Below are 20,993 nucleotides of genomic sequence, written 5' to 3'. Positions count from 1 at the left end.
CCAGCCGCAGCTCCTCTCCAGATCCAGGCTTCAGAGAATGTAAGCTCGCATGCCTTTTGCACCTCCAGCACCGCCCGGTGTGTCCCCCCCACCCCCACCCCCACCACACCACCACCACCACTCCGATTGTAGCACGTTACTGATTGTAGCATCCACACTTTCTACGCTGATCTCACTCCCCCCCCCCCCCCCCCCGTTTGTGTGTGTGTCAAACATTTGCGTTGCGTTTGCAGTACTGCAGTTTTACAGCTGGTTTTTAACCACGACGGATCCTCAGGTGTTTAAAACAAAAAAAAAAAGAAGAAAAATAGAAGAAGTAAAAAAAAAATTCCAAACACACACACACACACACACCACTCATCTCTACGAATGTGTCGTGCTCCCGAAGGACTCGTAGCACGCGTGACACGATGTCATCCTGTTCCTGCACCGGTTCAGGGGGGGGTCTCCACCTGATTGCACCGCAGACCCAACTCAGTCCACACCTGAGTGAAATGCAGCCGCTCAAAAGTCGCTGATCACTAATAAAAGACAATATCTTCATTGACAAAACAAGTTTTTGCTTCAAAACATCACTCTTCACATCTGAGGGGTTCAAAATAGCCAGGCCTACAGGCCTTCAGAAGGCATGTCTGGTTTGAATAAGCTTTGTTACCATGGCGACCTTAAAGAGCCAGTCTGCTGTTTTTGACTGGTATTTCTGCTGGAAAGGAGATTTCTCTTAAATCCTTCTGTCAAATACACACCTCTGACATAAATTTGCTGCACTTTCACTCACGTGTCGCTCAAGCTGGGTTCCGGGAGGATCAGGAAGCGACATCAGCGTCCGCCGCCGCCGCCCCGGCTTGAAGGAAAACACCAGTTTATTGCTTCCATCTCTCACAGATATCTCTATCTAGTGTTCTGTATATTTTGAAGAGTTAAAAAAAAAAAAATCAGCATGATTGAAGAAAAAAAAAAAGAAGAAAAAAATCTATGCAAGTGTTGCATGAAATCTGATTGTTTCTTTTGAAGTATTTTAGTATTGCATCGACTCTGACTCTCCTCGTCGTCTTGTAGTGATGGTCTGGTTCTTTGGGGCTACTCACTCTCCTCGCACCACTAACAACGATTTCTGACAATTAGAGTGCATCTCTTTATTTCTCCACACACCTGAATACCAGGGACATCCTGCTTTACGCACTTTTAAATATCACTCACTGAGAAAAAAAAAGAACAATTGTCCCTATGATTTTTTTTTTCTTAATTAATTTGACATAAAACGAATGAGTGAATTATTAGAGCCCTGCATGTCTTAGTTCAACAATTAGCTACTTTCATGATATTTTGGCAGAGTATGTTTTTTCAAAGCGGACCAATTTAGCAACTGACGAAGCACAATTTTTACAAAGGGTTATAATTTCTTTTCCTCTGTCTTATTCTGTATGCAATACGAAGCCTAACATTGAAAAACTTTAAACGCCTTATAGACCATTTGGACTTCCTCTTTTGTGTGAGTAGAAAAAAAAAAATTGCACTATGTTTATTTTTGTTTTCTTTCATTTTTTTTGGGGATGGTTGCTTTGTAATGCAATAACTGCACTAAATATAAAACATGTATCCACCAGACAGCGTGCTAGCGTGACACGACACGCCTCTTCCCTTCTATTTATCAAAAAGAGACAGCAAATGTGTAAAAAGTTAAGACATTTCCTGCCTGATGCTGTATAGAATGCTTTCTATTTGAAAATAGATTTACAACGCTAAGTGAAATATGACTTCAAAACTAAATAAACATGACATTTTATGTACTTTTGTTGGGGTCATTTGTTTATTACAATTTCGCTTTGGAGCTGCACAGACACCAGTCACTTCAAGTCAAAATGGTATGTGTGTTTGTATGTGCGAGGTTTGCATGTTCTTCCTGTGCACATGTGGGAAAAACTCATTCAAAATGTTGGACGTCTCATCTACTCCAATTTTTTAATGGAAAATTTGCTATAATTGGCATATATTTAAAAGGTTTGTAGCTACTTTTGCTTTTAGCTGCATTAAAAATTCTACACTGGGAACTTGTGATGCCGTACGGCGTGCATGGAACTGGAAAACAATGCCACGAAATTCATCTCTTTAGTGCTTACTGCACAAAATCATAAGAAAAATTTTTTTTTGCACCATGAGATTACGGAAAACCATAATTTGTCTTTTTTTTTTTTAGAGAAAGTGTGTAATGAATTAATCATGCAGCGAAGTCAACTTACAAATATCTGTTTTTTTTAGTCGGTAAAAACTGAAGAATGTACTTCATACAAATGTTTATATTTAAAACACAGTTTTGTCAAAGGATGCAAAATGTGTCACTCGAGCATTGGTCTTTTACAACGGGAAGAAAAGTTAGGACAAAAAAACTAAAAATGCACAACACAGCACTTCTACACATCCAAACTCACTTTTTCCAAAGCTGACAGTTGTACAGAGGAGATGGGATTTTGGATGAATGATGTTTGCGGTCCTTCTCTATACAAGAATTGGCATTTTAAAAAATAACAGAAACTGATGCAAATATCCTGAGAAACCAAATCCTGGATGTAAAACAGGAAAAAGAAGGAAACTCCTCGTAGGGTGGCGGCAGGATCGGACAGTCTAGGCGAAGATGGTCTCTTCCCTCCTCTTCTTGGTCAGGATGGTTCCGGGTTTGTGCTGAGCGTCGGGGTGGTTGGCCAGCTCGGGGGGGCAGGTGGAGACCGGGCTCTCCAGGATGGCCTGCTTCAGGTCGTAGAACACCGCCGAGTCCTCCTTGGTGAGGAACGTCATGGCCACGCCGCTCTTACCAGCACGGCCCGTACGGCCGATACGATGGATGTAGTCTGCAGGAGGACGACACAAACGGATGAAAACGGACTTCAGTCATCTATTTTTCTTATTTCTAGGCACTGAATTTTGTAATACATATTGAATGAGGCTTCCTACCCTCGATGTTCTTGGCCATGTCGTAGTTAATGACCATGGAGACGTCCTGGATGTCGATACCTCGGCCGGCGACGTCAGTGGCCACCAGGATGTCTTTGGCTCCGGCTTTGAGGTTGGAGAGAGCAAACTCTCTCTGCTCCTGGCCTTTTCCACCGTGCAGCGTGCAAGCATTGTACTGAGAGCAGACGGTGTGTTTAGTGTTTGGACAGAAGGGATGAATCAAGACTTAAAAAGCTTTCTGAAATATTAGGTCTGATTCTCACCCCCATCTTCTCCAGAGACTTGGCCAGCACGTCGCAGCCTTTCTTCTGGTTGACGAAGATGATGATGGGCGGCTCGAAGCCGTGCGACAAAACCTCCAGGAGCTTCTTCCTGTACGCCAAAGCAGACAGAAGACAGTGAGCGTTGTGCAGTGAGAGGGCTGCTGTGTGTCTGAGGTGTGTGTGTGTTTGGGATTCTCGCCTCTTCTCTCCCTCCGACATCAGCAGGACCTTCTGCTCCACTCTCTCGTGCGGCTTTCCAGCCGAGCCGATGTACACCACGGCCGGGCGCCTCAGGTAGCTCCTGGCCAGCCTCTCCACGGCGGGCGGCATGGTGGCGGTGAACATGACGGTCTGTGGAGCGTAAACACGCCGCTGTTAGATGGTTTTTTTAGAACCAATTCAGGCTCGGCAGCGACACGTACTTGTCTGTATTTGTGTTTCCCGGACTCAAAGTTCATGGTCATCTTCTCGGGGTCCTCGGCCTCGTCGGTGTCCGGCTTCTGGTTGGTCACGGGGATGTACTCCAGGATCTTCTGGACGTCGGGCTCGAAGCCCATGTCGATCATGCGATCGGCCTCGTCCAGGACCACGTAGGTGCAGCGGCCCAGGACCAGGTACCGGTTCTCCAGCACGTCGATCAGACGCCCGGGGGTGGCGATGACGATCTGCCGGGCGTGAAGAAGAAGAAAAAGAAAAAACTCACTATGGATCAGCAGAGGGTTTGGACCAGCATTACAGTGTGGATGAAACTTACCTCGCAGCCCATCCTCAGGCGGAAGCCCTGGTCCTCTCTGGAGATTCCTCCGATGACGGCCACCGTCCGAATGCCCAGCGGTTTGCCAAACTTGATCGTTTCCTCTTCAATCTGCTGCGCCAACTCACGAGTCGGCGCCAAGATCACGGCGTACGGACCCTGGTCCGAGTCTTCGATCCTGCCGAGCAGAAGAGAAGAAGCAGAGATCAAACACGCAGCGGGACACTGTTAATCAAGCTTATCGGAGTGTGAACTGTGTTTACCGGTCGATTTTTGGCAGTGTGGTGATCCAGACCAGCAGTGGGATCAGGAAGGCGGCCGTTTTACCGCTGCCGGTCTCAGCCACGCCGATGATGTCGCGGTTCTGTAAACCAATAGGAATGGCCTGCCTCTGGATGGGAGTCGGATCCTGTCGGGAAGTTTAAAAAGAAAAAAAATTACGACTGAATGAACACATTTCAACCAAGTTAACGCTTCAAAGCGTTCTCTGGAACCGACCTTGTAGCCACACTTGTCGATGACCTCCAGGATGTGTGCGGGCAGCGCGTACTCCTTCCAGTTCCTGATGGGGTTGGGGATCTTCCCTCCCTTGGTGGTGATGCTGTAGTCCTCCCTGAAGATTCGCCAGTCTCTGTCGGTCATCTCGTCCAGCTTCTTCTGGGACCAGTGTCTGTCGTCCCAGCGCTGCTTCGCCTCCTTCTTACGCATTTTCTTCAGTCTCGTCCTGACAGTCAAGGTTGGAAATGATTTACGTCGATTTAATCCAACGTGAGTAAAGTAATTTGGGATTAAAGGTGAATATACTCACTCCTCCTGCTCCTTCTCTTCCAGTGTTCGCCTCTTCTCCATCAGGTCGCCGTAAAAACGCGACTGCTCTCTTTTCTGCTGCTTCAGGTCGATGCCGGCGATGAAGCCTCGGCCGTACAGCTGCACCTGATGTTTCTCTTTGTAACTAGAACACGGATTGATCTGTTAGACTGGAGGAAAGGCGTGAATAGTCTAACAGTGCCGCCGGCCCCCAGTCCACTCACATGGGGTTGTAGTCGACTGAAGTGTCCTCGGAGGCGTCCCACTCGAACACGAACTTCCTGTCGTTCAGGTGACGAGTCCTCCGGCGCTTTTTGAGCCCGCCCAGATAACGCTCCTGGAGAAATCAAACGCCGTCGCTGCTTTGATATCAGCTCATTTCATACTGAATAAAGACTTAAATATCAGTGTTTTATGCGACAGTCATACTTCATATTCTTAGATACAAAATGATCTTAACCACAAAATGCTCAACATAACATCAGCTCTTCCTCTGGAGTCTCACTTTAATGGCAACCAGCTCTTTGCTTTTATCCTTCTCCTCTCTGAGCTTCTGCCGTCCGTCGTCTTCTTCGTTGCCGTTGCTCTCTCGCTCCATCCGCTCCCTGCGCTCTCGCCTCTCCCTCTCCTGCGGGTCCTCTGTAACAGACGCCGCGAGTTATCATCGACATGCTTCTCCAAGCAAAGAAAAGCAAACCGCTCACACTTCGGAGGGGAAAACCGCACCCAGCATTTTCCTCCCGATGTCCTGAAACATCCTCCTCTTCTTCCTCTCCTCGTCCAGCATCCTCCGCCTCTCTTCGGTCTGCTGCTCTCGGCGCTTCAGCGCCTCGGCTTCTCGCTCCTCTTTGGAGAGGAATTTTGGCTGGAAAAGAAAAAAAATAGTGTCAACGTAAGAAACAAAAATACTCTCACTATGAAGAGAGTTTCACTGGTGACCTCTCACCTTTGCTTCTGCCTCCTCCTCTGCTTTCTTCTTGGCCAGAAGCTCCTCCAAAGACAGCGGCTGGACCTGAGCAATATTACAATGCAGGTCAGAAATATACTCATAAGAAAGCTACAAGAGTTTCAAGTTCTAAACGCCCAACATGATTCTGACCTTCTCTTTCTTCTTTTTATCATCTTCCTCTTCCTCTGCCTTTATATCCTTCTCTCTCTTCAGCCTCGCGTCCCTTGACTTTGGCGAGGAGCTTCTGTAAGGAGAATAAAGAGTTGAACTTAAACAAGAAACAGGGAAGACACTGCAAGTTCCGACGACCGAAGAAAGAAATGGACCGAATGCTGGACAGAATTCTGAATCAAATCTTGATTGTAACCTTTACCTACAGTACAAATCACTAAATGTGAATTAATGCAGTCAAAAAACAAAAGATTTTGTTCAGATTGTCTTTTTTTTTACATCTCAACTTCATCTTCCGCCTGCTTTCCTCCCACTGCCTCTTATAATGTTACCCCATGACCTCCACGTCCTAATTCACTAGAATCATGAGTACTCTCCCCAGCAGATACTGCACTAATTAATAAAGAGGGTCTTAATTAACTAAAGAGAACTATGCTGATGTGAAACATTAATGTTATGCAAAAACAATAGTTTCCATTTCACAGTTTTCATAAATCTACTGCAACATTACGAAAAAGGAACTTATTTTCACATTGACAGTTCTGTAGAACCATATCACAAAGTTTTCATTGTGTTGTAAAAGGTTATCATCACATGACTCGTGTCAGTGTTACTGAGCAGTGGATTTGAAGCCGTACATACCTGGACCTCTTGGGGCGATCTTTATCACGCCGATGGCTGTCTCTGTCCTTACGACTCCTGTCTCTGTCCTTGTCTCTGTCACGGTCCTTGTCTCTGTCTTTCAGTCGTCGGTCTCTATGATAAAAAAAATTCAATATTCAACATTTAGAATATTAATTTAAAAAATTACAATGTGACGTCTTGGATAAGTCTTGTTTTACCTATCTGGAGATTTGGAACGGTTTCGTTCACGTGACCGATGCCGTTTGCGGGATGGTGAAACTTTACGATCGCGGTCTCGTGAACGGCTGCGCTTCCGATCTCGGTCTTTGGTCCCCGAGGAGTCTCCATCCTTTTTGTCTGAGGAGTCGGCTGCCATCTGCGAAGACAAAAAGCAACAGTTATTACAGTTAAGACAGTGATGCTGGAGTTTATTTTTGAACTGAAAGTGAGTTATTCTTTTTTTTTTCCCCCAAAGTCAACAGACACTATCAATGTAGATATTGACAACCTTTTACTGCATTATTTAATGTTTTCATAGACAGCTGCTAAATATACATACCTTTAGATTTCCCTTATTGAAAAATGGGGTATAATGCAATTATGACTGGTTGAATTATTTTGTAGATTATACCATATAGCGTAGATCACATTGAGACTGAGGGAAATACAATTAACATTCAATCCAGTGCATAAAACTGTAGTGAAAATACTCCACATTCCTAGTGGTAATTTGCAAACAGGTTTTTCAAAGGAAAACCAGGAGATGACAGCACCAAACAGTGATGGTCTCAAGCATTTAATAAGTACACTTTCTTACCCAAAGACATTTTTCTGCACGTTGGAAAACTGTTTTGATTCTATCTTAACAAACAAGCACGTAATTCATAAGTGCTGAAAAAAAAACTGAAAGGAGAAAAGTGAATAATATTTTCCTTTGATAAACATTTAACGTAGATTAAACTAGGATGGGTGTTTGACTCGATAGTTGTTATATAACTGAGTGGATTTATAATCATTCAATTTCTGAAATCGGGTCAGATTTCAGTCTTCGGATCTCTGCGGGATAAATGAACTGGAACTAGCTCCACACGTTAGCACGCTTAAAACTTAGCAAAAACCCGAATTAATCATCGATAAACAACAGAAACATGTAACAGCATATCCAGAATTAAGGCATTTGATGTGTTAAATTAGAAAGCACCCGAAGGATCTCCGTTTTCAGGCGTTATCCGCTCACCTTAACCACTTGTCAACAAAACCGCTGCGACTTCTCTACGCTTTAAGACGACGCCATGTCGCTCGACGAGAAGCACGGAGCGCGCAAAGCTCTATGGGAGATGTAGTTCTGAGTAGCAGTTAACAGCCATAGAGGAAAGTATTTAAAAACTACATTTCCCATCTAAGGGGACACTTTGTCCCAGGGCCCCAATTGTTTAGTAAAAGGACTCCTAAATGCCCGACTGAAAATATTATAGACCGACCGCGTGTTTCACAATTTCAGCACAAGGTGGCGACCGAGTTACACAACAAGGCAACGACTCTCACTGAAGTTGTAGTTATTCAGATGCACATTATATATGTTGGCGTTGCAAAATGCAGCTGCATCTATCTATCTATCTATCTATCTATCTATCTATCTATCTATCTATCTATCTATCTATCTATCTGTCTATCTATCTATCTATCTATCTATCTATCTATCTTTACAATCAGAAAGTAAAATCAGTCTTCAAACCAAATACTCAAAAGGTGAACTCAAAGAAATACAGATGAAATGTTGAGCTGAGATATGTAGTAAATGTTGAATATTTAATTTTGTCAAACTTTCCCTTTTTCAGTAATACCAGTCAAACCCATGCAGCCCTGATGAAACAGGCCAGTCTGTTCAGTATCACTTAAAAACATTGTCCTCTGCTGCAGATTGAGATTCAGAGTGTGGCAGGACCAAATACTGTGTGTGTGTGTGTGTGTGTGTGTGTGTGTGTGTGTGTGTGTGTGTGTGTGTTCTTGTATTTCTATCCTTGTCGGGGCCAAATGTCCCCACAAGGATAGCAAAACGTGAAACGACGTGCCTTTTGGGGACCTTTTTCCGGTCCTAAGTAGGAGAAACAGTGTTTTCTTGACCATGTTGTTGTTACTGAAAAAAGTAAAAGTGCAAAAACATTTCTTTAGGGTTAGGCTTTGTTGTGGTGTGGGTTAGGGTTAGGGTAAGGGTCAGGGTTAGGGGCTAGACATGAATGGGAGTCAATGGACGGTCCCCACAAGGATAGAAATACAAGACTGAGCGTGTGTGTGTGTGTGTGTGTGTGTGTGTGTGTGTGTGTGTGTGTGTGTGTGTGTGTGTGTGTTCTCGTATTTCTATCCTTGTTGGGGCCAAATGTCCCCACAAGGATAGCAAAACGTGGAACGACGTGCCTTGTGGGGACCTTTTTCTGGTCCTAAGTAGGACAAACAGTGTTTTCTTGACCATGTTGTTGTTACTGAAAAAAGTAAAAGTGCAAAAACATTTCTTTAGGGTTAGGCTTTATTGTGGTGTGGGTTAGGGTTAGGGTAAGGGTCAGGGTTAGGGGCTAGACATGAATGGGAGTCAATGGAAGGTCCCCACAAGGATAGAAATACAAGACTGTGCGTGTGTGTGTGTGTGTGTGTGTGTGTGGACTCCTTCAGATAGATAAAAGACCTTTTAGGTGCTGGCATGCTCGACTACAGTCTGAGTTGACTCAATGTTGATTCATATTCTGGGCGAGCCTTTTCTTCCACAGAGAGATCAAACAAGATTTATGGAGCCTTTCTGAAGGTGAACTGTTTCAGCAGGAGCAGATCAAAGTTGATGGTACAGAAAAAAAGCACACAAAGGGAAGATCCTACAGGAAGAAAACAATAGACCAGCAAGACAGTGAAAGTCAGATTTAGCACTTTAAGCACAGTGCTCCTTTCACATGCTTTGCTTTTTCTGATGAGCTTTGCTTATTTAATTCAACTGCAAGAATGATTTGGATTTAAATTTGAATGTGAAAGTCACTACTAACAAAAAAAAAAAAACAAAGCTTACCCAGATTAAGTCAAACGTTCTTTATTTAGCACTTCTTGAGCTATTCAAAATACTGTGCAGATGATGCTATTCTGCTTCATGTTGAAATTTTCAATAACCAAATTCCATTTTCCTTGTTGAATCACAAAAAATAAAACAATTACAGTTATTCTTGGATACAGTGACTTTCATTCATTTCACTAATTCACTACAGCTTTGTTTTTCTGAACATACCAAAGTGTCTTCACTAAATCAAAACTGGCCAATTCAAAATATACACAATGAATTTTTTATGATGTTTGTGTGTCTTATGGTCATAATTAGTTAGATTTCCTCCAATAAACCCTCTGACTGTATCATTTGTGAGGCACTCCAATGTTTCCACTGATATTTTCTTTATAAAAAGTATGTCTGATGGTATTAATTTATATTTATAACCTTCTCATACTGCAATAATCTAACGAGCTGCAGGAATGATTAAAAAGATCAGTGTTGTGCAGAACTCGCATCTCCTCCTTGACATTTAGCTCAGCACAACAGACACTGACCTAAAAACACTTAGCAGGTGTCATATGATGAATCGAAGCTGTTCTTTGAAGTACTTTTCATTTATTTACTCAGATTTTTTTATGCATGAGGCAGGATTACATCAAAACAACAAGAAGGTTGTTTCTTTGTCGTCCTTGTTTGATGTGATGTATAGATCACAGAAACGAAATGATAATGCTGCAACGGACTCAAGGTTTAGGATTTTCAGTAATGTGGTGCTCATACAGGACAGCAACCAGAGAAATAACCTCATCCTCATGTTCTGTTTAGCTGAAGAAGGATTACGTTGGGGGGACAAGCGCTTTTATCAAATGCCATTGCTTCTTGAAAAAAACTAATCTTTGAAATAACTGAAACAAGAGGACACAAGTCAATTTGATTTACATAACTACATTACAGTCATCTCACTGCACTTTGAATGAAGCAAGCAAACTTAACCACTTAAGCAAGCAAAGACAATCCTGGAAAGGAAAAACACTCTGGAGTTTGCATTTTCTTTCCGACAGGTACTCTTGCCACAGTCCAAGAATATGCATGTGAGGTTAATGACTGACAGTTATTTGCCCACAGGGGTCAATGTGAATGTGTGTGGTTGTCTGTCTCTGTGTTTTCCCTGTAGAGATTGTCCCCTGTCTACGTCCACAGTCAGCTGTGCGCCCACTCCAAAGCTCTGCGACTCTTAAAGATAAAACTTTATAGAAAATGGATGGATCAGTGGTACTGCTTCTAAATAATGAAAAATTGGGTAGTTTGACCAAATGACCTGGTTTCTTTTCAGCAGCATGTTAGGAGTCTGCCATGTATTGACATCCATCTGTCCTTGTTCATTCTGGATACTAGCGAGCTTCCCCTTGCCGTGACGCTACAAGAGCTTGTCTCATGACATGTGTCCATCGAAGCCTGCGGCAAGCAGTGCAGAGAAGATTTTTCTCGACAGTTCAGCCTAAAAACCAAACAAATAAATATATAAAAGGACTCAGCGATTCTCCTCAGAAGTGGGTGCTTTGCTGACAGCACGGAGAACCAGCAGATGAAGAGTGACACGCGGGAGGAAGATAAAGAGACATGACGTGAGATGAATAGCTGAGAGGAATGGTTTTGTTTTGTTTTGTTGCTTGAATAAAGTTTGAATAGCACACAAAGAAATGCAGAAACACATTTCTCTCTGATAAGAAGAGAGCAGTAAAATACCAAAACTTGATTGATTCAACATCTTTTCATCAAAATCCCCACGTTTCCACACGCTTTGTGTGCTCTGTGTGCGTCAGGGGAAGTTCTAACGATTCCCCCAGTCCGGAAGCCGAGCTGCTTTCGACCGGCATTGTGTAATGTCGTTACTTCGTTTCTAATCACCGGCTGACTATTGGTAACAGCTCATCTTTGTGTGAGCAGCAAATCAATAACGGCTGGTTGACGAATCCAGTCGCACAGGGTCAGCTCCTGTGACTAAAATTATTTCATGAAGATAGGGTGGAAAAGGATGCATCATGCTCCCGAAAAACAAATATTCACTGGTCTGTTTGTTTGAGGTCTCTTAAAATAACTCATCACACTTGGAGTTTTTCAGATGCCGAACCTGAGGTTAAATCGTCATAAATCAAAGGAACTTACCATTGAGAGGAAAGTGGAAATCCCAGAGTGAATAGAGTTTTGGATTGGGGCTTTTCGTTTTTTTCTATGGGGGTTTTTGACAGACAATTGGCCCTTCAATGCACTCCTCTTCTGTTGAGCTCCATCCAACTCAGGGTCACAGTGTGTTGGAGCAGATCCCAGCTGACCACAGGCACAGGCAGAACACACACTGCACAGGTCACCAGTCCATCACACACACTCACATTTGTAATTTACAGCCACCAGTTAAACTCAGCATGCAGAGAAAATCCATGCAGGCGCGGGGAGAACATGCATACCCCACACAGAATGGCCCCCTTGAGCGAACTGAATAAAATCACTGTCACAACACAAAATTACCAACGGCACAATGGACCATTAACAAATGTTATCATTTGCAATTAGAAATTGCTTCTTTTTTTTTCTTAGTTGTCTGGCTCATCTTGAGACTTATATTCAGACACTATCAATATATCAAAATATGACAGAACCACTAGGTGGCACTTTATGACGACAGAAGAATGCTAAACCACCACGAAAAATCTCCATTATTACAGGATTTAACTGATATCACAGAACACTTTGGTTATAAAGACCGCTTCATGCAGAATTTAAACACAGTGTCTGAGAAACTAGTGAGGGACTGGTTAAAATCAACCAAACTGTCATCATGATGAAGACAAAGAAAGCAAATCGTAGGCTAAAAGCTGGACAGCCGGAGGTGGAGGAGTAAAACTCACAGCTGGGTTTCTGAACCGCAGCTGCTGACGGCGGCTTATCAACAGTGTAGTTACATCTGGCTTTTGAAAAGAAATGCAACTTCTACACCAGTGGGACGTATATCTGTTTTTCTTCTGCGACTTGCAGTCTGAAAAATATGACATGTTATCCTCCTGTAAAGTATGTTCAGAGGTTTGAACATTTTGACAAAAATCAAATAGTAAGTGAGCCAAAAAGAATCATTCAAGCTTGAACAAGGCAAAATCACTGCAAAGATAATCTTTCAGCGTTGTGTCTGCCATCAATTACAAACAGTCCTCCGTAAGATATGATCATTCTATCATGAATATTCACCACCCCTGAAGCCCCAGAAACAAGCTTTTTGCTGGAGTCTTATGATTGGACGGCAGAGATATGACTGTGTTTAACCATTCTCCAGATGTGCGCTCCTCATCTCCTGCATCTCCACCCAACGCCCAACCACCGTCGACCCCCATCCCAGGCACCTCGCGCGCCCCGGCCCCGGCCCGCCCTTCCCCCACCTCTCCCGATGCCAGGCGTGGTTGCCTAATTAAACTGCCGGAGGAGAGTTTTGCCGCTGACATGCCCTCGGGGTGTGCCAAACAGGGCACGTGCGCGCATGACGGGGCCCGTCGGACGTGGTGAAGGTGAGGGGGCTGTGGCAGAAGGGACGGACGTACCACCGTATATTATTTCGTTCTCGCCAGGATGTGTGAACCTGGCTCACCTCGCTGCACCCAGGAAGGGGAAAACACAGAGATCAACTGCTTAGTATCCACAGCACACACTGACACACATTCATACATCAATTCACATGTACACATTCACGCATGGATGCAAATACAGTATCCAGAGACGCGCACACACGAACTGAGGATTGTGCTGCGCTGACGGGGCAAACCAAATTAAATTTACTATTTGATTTGGTTTTCAGCACATTATGCACAGTATGTTAATGTGGTTAATATTAATATGAGTCGGTCCTCGGGGTTCAGGGCTGCAGAACGGCTGTGGCGGAGTGTGTGTGCTGCCTGCCGAGGTCAGTGTGCCTCACTGAGTAGCCAAAAACTCACAGACGTGCAGGCCGCAAGCCGCCCCGAGCCGTCACATCAGAGCGGGAAATCAGATGGCGAGAGACGGATTGATTGAAGGAAAATCCACTTCAATGAGTCTCGAACAATCACAGAAACTCAGCTCAGATTTTCCTCTGTTTCAGTGCTGGAGGCTGTCCCGCTTTGGTGTTTCTGTGTTGGTGTTTTATCACACTTTGATGGCTTTGTACAGATTCCTTTTGAAAAAGGCTGAGAGAAACATACTGGAAATGAAAAACCATATGAGATGTAAGGAAGACGTTTGATCATTAAGCAGATAAAGAAAATATTCAGATTGAGTTTGATGACAGTGACACACCTCAAAGAACTTGGCAAAGAACTTTGTTTATCACTGAGTATCAAAAACCGTTTCATGCATTTTCCTTATTGAAACCCTAACAGAGGCCAGTGTGTTTTAGGAAACTTTTAAATCACTTTAATCAGAGATTCCAACTCATGCAGGTTCTAACATTATCTTACTAAAAAATGTACAATAACTCCATTTGGAGATGGAGAGGAGCCGATGTTAAAACCTTCATGACTTTGCATTGATGTTGAAGGTGCCCATATTGCCACCAATATGTTATACATGATGCAAGAAGAGAGAATAAAGATGTTTCATGCGGTGGTCAGTGAAGCAGATCTTTTCTGCCAAATGTCATGATGTTACAGTAACAGGATTATGATCAATTATTCACAGACTACATTAGAAATTCAAATATTTTCACTCATTCTCTAATATATCATCTTTAACAGGACCTCTGCAGAGGGACTGGGTGAAAAGGCAGAGGCCTCGTCTGCTGCAGTGAACCACCGGGAGGCAGATGCCCATATAGGACACCGATTCCTCGTCCTCTCTTCCCAGCTGAGCCTCTTTTTTTTTTTTGACATACAATCCCGTTTTCCATCCGGAGACGGAGTTATCACACCGTTGGAGCAGCAGCTGTGGCAAAACCGGCTGCGTCTGAGGGGAGCATATAACCTACATGTCAGTCTGCAGATCGGCTCATCAGTAAGCAGGCGGCATCTCCTCGCCTCCCCCCGCCGGCCTCTCTCTCTCTCTCTCTCTCTCTCTCTCTCTGCGGCTGTGAGCACAGACACGTCTGATAGGTGGATTGTGTGAAAGTGTGTGAGCTTGCATCATGCGTACGTGTCTCCGTGTGTGTTTGTGCCTTTGTGTGTGTGTCTGCCTGCGTCTGATAGATGATGTGCTTATGTGGTAATGAGACTCGCTGCACAGCGACCATTTTCCGCCAGTCCCCGAGAGGGTTTCAGATGGCAGCGGCCCCCTCGTCTCAATCATCCTGGTCCTGGTCCTCGGCAGTCCCACCGTCCGCGCCGCAGGCGCCCGTCCATCCAGCCGAGCGGCGGACGCACGTCTAGACTGCACAAATCACTTGTTTTCGACCTGTTCATTAGTTCACATCAAACATGTCACTGCCACATGTGTCTCTGTCGGCCTGTGCAAATCCATTTTCAAGCCTGGAAGGATTTTGGGGACCTGTCACAGGAATGCAGCTGTTTTGGCAGTAAAATGTTTGATTTTATGAATGCAAAGAGTGGGAAAATCAAAATATGTAGGTCAAAATGACATAGTCTAAGAAAAAGCAGGAGGAGATTCCAGTTTCAAAGAGACAATGAATTTACAAATATATCTAAAAAATTTAGAATCAGTAAATATCAGCTGAAATATTTCAAACATTTTTCGTGCTAAATAGTTCTTCATCATGTATTAGGAATGAAAACTCACTTGAAATATAGTATTTGAAAATTTTGATTTCATAAGATCAAATGTTGTTTTTAATGTTGTTAACCAAAGCTCATGAGTATCAAACTCCAATCTTTCAAAATTCTTGAATCTTTTTATTCACGAGCAACAAAACCGTTCAAGCATTTTCTGATTTTCAGACATATCTGCATATTACCATGACAATGTTCTTCTTATTTTGATAAAAACAACAGACACATTGCATTCGCACACTCAACGAAATAAAGGTCTGACTCTGATCCTCAGTGAGCGTTTCTTTATGTTCATTCTGAGTCAGCCTTTTGGAAAGAAACATTTCCAGTGAAGGGGAGCGCTCATGTTAGCAGAAAGCACTTTGTCTGAACTGTTTCTGTGAAGAGTTTTGTCGGCAAGACCATCATCTCACAAACCTTTGTTTTCAGAATGAGGCCAATTATTCCAAACTCTTTCACCACAAGTAAACTCAACCAACATGTTTTGTTTCACAAACATGAGTTTGTAGTGTGGAGGACCTCTTGGTTGCATTTTTTTCCCTCCTACAACTCCAAATCTATGTCAGGAAGTAGGTGTTGCAGGAGTTTCAGGCAGTGGTACTCTCATCATCCCTCTTTCTCTTTCTCTCTCCAGCGCTGCCAGAATGAACAGATTTGACGCCAAACGTCCATCTCTCAGGATTTTGATGCCTTTGTTATCAGCTGTGTTAAGGTTAGCGGTCAGGTTAAAGTTGTCTCAAAGGGGTCTGGCACAGTGTAGTTCCTGGGACAGCTGTGGCTCAGGAAGGCCGTATTCATGTATTCACACTGTCAGCATAATGTGACCTAATTTTGATTTTTCTGCTCTTTTATGTAGCATCGAACAGATCTGCTTTTGGACAATGTGAACAGGAAAACAACACATGCATTTCAATATTTTGAGATCGGACACAGACCTTTTTCATATCTATATAAATCAGATATGTTTCTGATATTTGCCAGTGTGACCAGGCTGATGGGATTTTATTAACATTGTGTCTCCAGCGTCATCAGATCTGTGCTCCTCTAGCTTATGTGTCTTATAAGCTCGCAAACACTGCAGGTATACAGGTTTCCGACACTTTAGGCAGGTGCAGTCACAGGAATCAGATATGTGTCACTCAGTAAAACACATATCAAGTGAAAAAATCTGATCTCGTCACCATGAGAGTGACTCTACATGTGACTGCAATGCGTCTTTCATTTGCAACACAATCAGCTGCATAAACCAGCAAAAAACGCTTAAGAAGTCTGACGTGCAAAGGTGCAGTTTGTCCACAGCAGCGGATGTTCCACATTCACAGGGATTGTGGAGCATAATCGTGCCTCGGAGCAGCGTGCGGCGGATGGCGGGCGCAGTACGCCTTTGTCAGGGGGTTATGTGATTTGCAGAGACATGTAATGTACATGGGCGCAATTTTTGATGAATGTGGAAACTGAAAGAGAGATAAGAGGAGTGTCATCTCAGACAGGCTGGCATCCCCCATTTATCCAGGAGACGATCAAACCGCTCTTCCATTTGCAGCTGTGGAAAATCAATGTTAGAGCAGCCGAGAGACGACATTTATCTGAAGCTGCCGGTACAGAGTGAATCCCCACAACCGCCTCGCCTGCTGCTGCTGCATGAAGGGAATGGATAAGGTCCCGCCGTATCCTGTGTGCGATAGCTCAGGAATGGCAAACACTCAGCCGCTGCGCCGGGTGCGATCTTCAGAGGGGAAAGCAGGAGCCTGATAAGAGCCGGTATCAGTTCAGGGAAGGACTAAGAAAGTGTAATGATGGAGGTCAGGGGGGACGTCTGCTTACATAAGGAATAAAGAGATGTGAAAATGTCAGAAATAGATCGTCAGTGGAAGCAGCTCCTAAGCAGTTTTGGATTATGCACTTTCTGAAATCTTGAAATATTAATTTGAACCCATCAAAACATTATTATAAATTAACACAATAAAATGCGGTCATACTGTAGCATTAATTGTTCTACTAAAAGACTGAACGTTTTATTATTGAAGTAGCAAATAAACTGTAACGCAGAGCTTAGATCTTTGTTCTCGCACTTCACGATTTGCCAACATTTTTGAAGCTAAAAAACAACTTTAGGCTGGACGCAAGTGTAATATAGCAAATTGTGGCTAGCATGCTAATTTCTTCTCATCCTTCTTAGTTTTGGAAACATGATGTGTGTGAGATTATTATGGAATTTATTATTAATACTGTACTGGAGCTCCACAGAACGAGGTTGTGGTCATTAGTCTCATTCTGGACTTTATTTACTACATTAATAAATAATTTGTATATATTTGAAGCAAGCCTGTGGGGGGTAGAAAAGAATCTGGTAATCATAAAACATATTCTTTTTTTATACTTCATAGTTCTTTATTCACGCTTTCTTTGACTAACCAGAGAATATGAAGTGGCACATTTTCAGAAATAATCATATCTGTGAGTATGCATGTGGCATTGCACTAGACGTGTGTGTGCGTGTGTGTGTGTGTGTGTGTGTGTGTGTGTGTGTGTGTTGGGGGAGGGTCCATCCCTCAGGCCCTCTTCATGCTTCAGTGGAATCACGTCCACAGGCTTTTTTCCAACACCTCGCCGTGCGTCGCTGCCGTCGTCACGTAATCACGGGACACTCGGCTCTCGGAGACAGGCTCATCCGCTGGACGCTCGGAAATTTTGCTCATTCAGTCCAGACTGCATTTATAATCTGCGAAGCTCCCTCATTATTGGCGACATCTTATCTGAGCATTTCTTAGCGGCCGCACTGCCCTTGACCACTTCAGTTGGGATTTATTATCTTTCATTGCGAAGACAAAATATATACAGTGTGCTTCCAAGAAGCCGCACACTGGATGTTTTAAATATCCTCCAAGAAGCCTTGAAAGCGATTAAATTACTCAGATGACCTTTGGTTGTAATTTAGTATCACTGATTAAACTATGTGAAAAGTGCAGGTCTTTACTGAATATTTACTTATATTCACTGGTTTTCAAGTTGTAGGATGGGTGAGAAGGAAAACACAATTTAATTATTCTATTAAAAGACACATTTCTACAACTGAATTCAGTGTAAAAATAAAGGAGACACTAAAATTATAAATGAAGCTTGAGCCAAAACCAAAAAGTCTAACAGTGATGACAGCTGCAGACTGCAGACAGCGGCTCATCCTCTTGTTCTCTTGAAGCTTCCCTCATGTTGTAGCGATCAAGTTAGCGCATAAAAGAAAAACCACTGACTTACAAGTTAACTTCTGACATATTTATTTAAATAAGAGATGTAAAGAAAGTAGCATATGGCAATAACAAATACAGAATCCAGTCAATAATTTAAACCAAGATAGGCAACTTCGCACAAGCCTCTTCTTTTTGCTTTAGTAACATTCGTTTGGGGGATTTCTAATAAACAGCTTCAAGATAAAGATATGTACAATAAAACAAATCTTTCTGCATTTAAAAAAAAAAAAAAACACGCAAGAGAGGAACTGAAACGATGGACTAAATGTTCACGATGGCAGCAGGATGCTCCACGCAGAGGTGAAATATTGTCTGCAGAAACACATTTTAGACATCATGTTGTTTTGCAGCCGCCGACTCGTGCTGGCTGCTGGCGTGGGGTCTTTCAAACCGACGGTCCGCCGCCCCCCACCGATGCATCCTGCCACCACCTTCTCTGTGGCTTCTGTCTAATGCTACAAATAAAAGGTGAGGCGCCCTCTCGGAGAGCCGCCCCTCCCTCTCTCTCCCCCGTCAGACAGGAACTGCCCCTGCTCGCACTGTTGCTAGGCAACACGTTAAATTCCAGAGTCGGGCACATGGCCGGGCTTCTCGATGCAGACCTACAAATCATCAAGTCCTCCATTAGCCGGGCTGTCAACAGCCGCTAATGCCAGAGGAGACTCCAGCGAACACGAGAACATCGACAGCCACAAAAACACCAGCGACCGAGGAGAAGCGTCCCGGGGAAGGAAACCCGACCAGGAAAACGGAAAGAATTAGTCTCAGGGTAGTGAAAACTTAAAATAAAAGAGAAGGGGGGGGGGAAAAAAAGACAGGGCCAGCCTGTTGGTGAAACTCAGTTTAGCTTTCCTCTTTTGGATTTTCTCGCACACATTTAACGTAGATGCAGGTTGTTTGTTTGAAGGCTGAACACATTAGTGTTAGTGAAGACTGAAGACAATAAGCAACATGTTGGAGAGGGGGAAAAAGTGTTGGGTAAGGGCCAAATGTTTTCCAAGACATATGCCCAAGTCCAGTTGACCTGATTCAATTTGCATTGAGATGTTGGCATGGAGTTTAAAATCAGTTTAAAGTACACTCTGGTTAATTGAACAGGCCGCATGTCTCCCCGTGATTGTTACCAGTACTACATCTAATGTAAAACTGTTGATAGAACCCCTCAGATTGCAGAAAAATGTTTTATTTTTCCCCTCCAACTTTGCTTTTTCCATATTTGTGAACTAAAATGTTTCTTTTTGAATTCTCCGTAATAATGCCTGACAGCCAAGCAGGAAGAGAGTCAATGAATATACGCAACATGGAGTCAAACAGGCTCCTGCAGCAATTTGTGAGCAGAAATGATCTTTCAGTCCAGTGTCCAGATTTCCTAATCCATCTCTGACAGTGAGGCTACACTGGCTGCTTTAACTGTGAACAAGAACGATGAAGAAGAACCAGCCTGGTGGGATGAAGAGTGAGAGTCTTCCTTCAGAAGTCAACCCATTTCTACTTCATCCAACAAATATTATCTGCTGAAATTTAAATATTCCCTCTTGTTATTTTGCGCTTTGATCTGCTTTTGATGCATGGTATTGCTGTCTGTTGGTTTAAGTGGCTAAAAATAAAAATGAACTCTGACCTTGAATAGTTCGATTTATAAGATATTTTTAGAAATGAACAAATCTAAATCTGAACCTATCAAGGTTCACAAACATAGGCTACAGACGCAGGGATCGAAGCTGACATAATCCAATCAATGCAGATTTTGCAAACTGGATTTTAGGTAAATATAAGGTGACATCAAGTGTTAATTTCTAATTTGTTTACTGGAGAAGAATGAGCTGTAATAAAATAATCATCATTGATTTGTTAAGTTTTTAAGCAATTTAAAGCTACATGTTTGAATAGTTCAGATTTTTTTTTTTTTTTTTTTTTTTTGAGCATCGCACAATCACTGCAGTCATAACTGAAGTGAAGCTGTTTGGGCACTTGGATTAAAAAAAAAAATCACTGCATAGGCTAAAGTTGTTCCTCCCACATGTTTCACCAACCCGCTAATGCAGATGCATTGCGGATAATTAATGCATCCGGTAATAACAACTGAGAAGAAAGCTGCCCATTGACGATCCCTCTCCGATCAGTGTTGTCTGGTCCCATGTTGAGGACGAGGTCTCTTCAATACCCATCAGGACAACTCATAAGACGCACTGGCACAGTAAACTGACTGTGTCCAGTTTTGTCTTGCATGAAAAGAAGTCTTTTTTCATCCAAAAAAGAAAGAATGACTTCATTTTTTTATGTAAAAACTGGGCTCCATTAGGCATTGGAGAGAAGATGATTCATCCACGTAACACTGCCGGGGTCAGAGCTGATGGGTAGTAACACTGAACGAATAAGACGGCTGAGGCGATGGGTAATGGGAGGCAAGCTCACAAAAACATGTTCAGGCAGTCTTTGCACAGCCTGGGCTTCTTTCTTTCTTT

At 43.2% G+C, this 20,993-nt stretch overlaps 1 protein-coding gene across 1 annotated transcript; it reads right to left on the bottom strand.

The window, feature by feature from the left end:
• Positions 1-1,242: 1,242 nt before the first annotated feature.
• Positions 1,243-7,832, bottom strand: ddx23 (DEAD (Asp-Glu-Ala-Asp) box polypeptide 23). The gene is made up of 17 exons (XM_030118858.1): positions 7,755-7,832; positions 6,736-6,893; positions 6,536-6,649; positions 5,873-5,966; positions 5,720-5,785; positions 5,500-5,638; positions 5,279-5,412; positions 4,998-5,110; positions 4,775-4,918; positions 4,465-4,690; positions 4,230-4,375; positions 3,967-4,144; positions 3,635-3,877; positions 3,412-3,563; positions 3,213-3,321; positions 2,950-3,124; positions 1,243-2,846 (listed from the first exon to the last, which is right to left on the bottom strand). The coding sequence occupies exons 2-17, from the start codon at positions 6,891-6,893 to the stop codon at positions 2,623-2,625; spliced, it is 2,415 nt and encodes an 804-aa protein (XP_029974718.1). The 5' UTR covers positions 7,755-7,832; the 3' UTR covers positions 1,243-2,622.
• Positions 7,833-20,993: the final 13,161 nt, after the last annotated feature.

Source organism: Salarias fasciatus, chromosome 20, assembly GCF_902148845.1.
Source record: "Salarias fasciatus chromosome 20, fSalaFa1.1, whole genome shotgun sequence".
NCBI classification, from domain to species: Eukaryota; Metazoa; Chordata; class Actinopteri; order Blenniiformes; family Blenniidae; genus Salarias; species Salarias fasciatus.
This window is presented reverse-complemented; position numbering and strand designations above follow the sequence as displayed.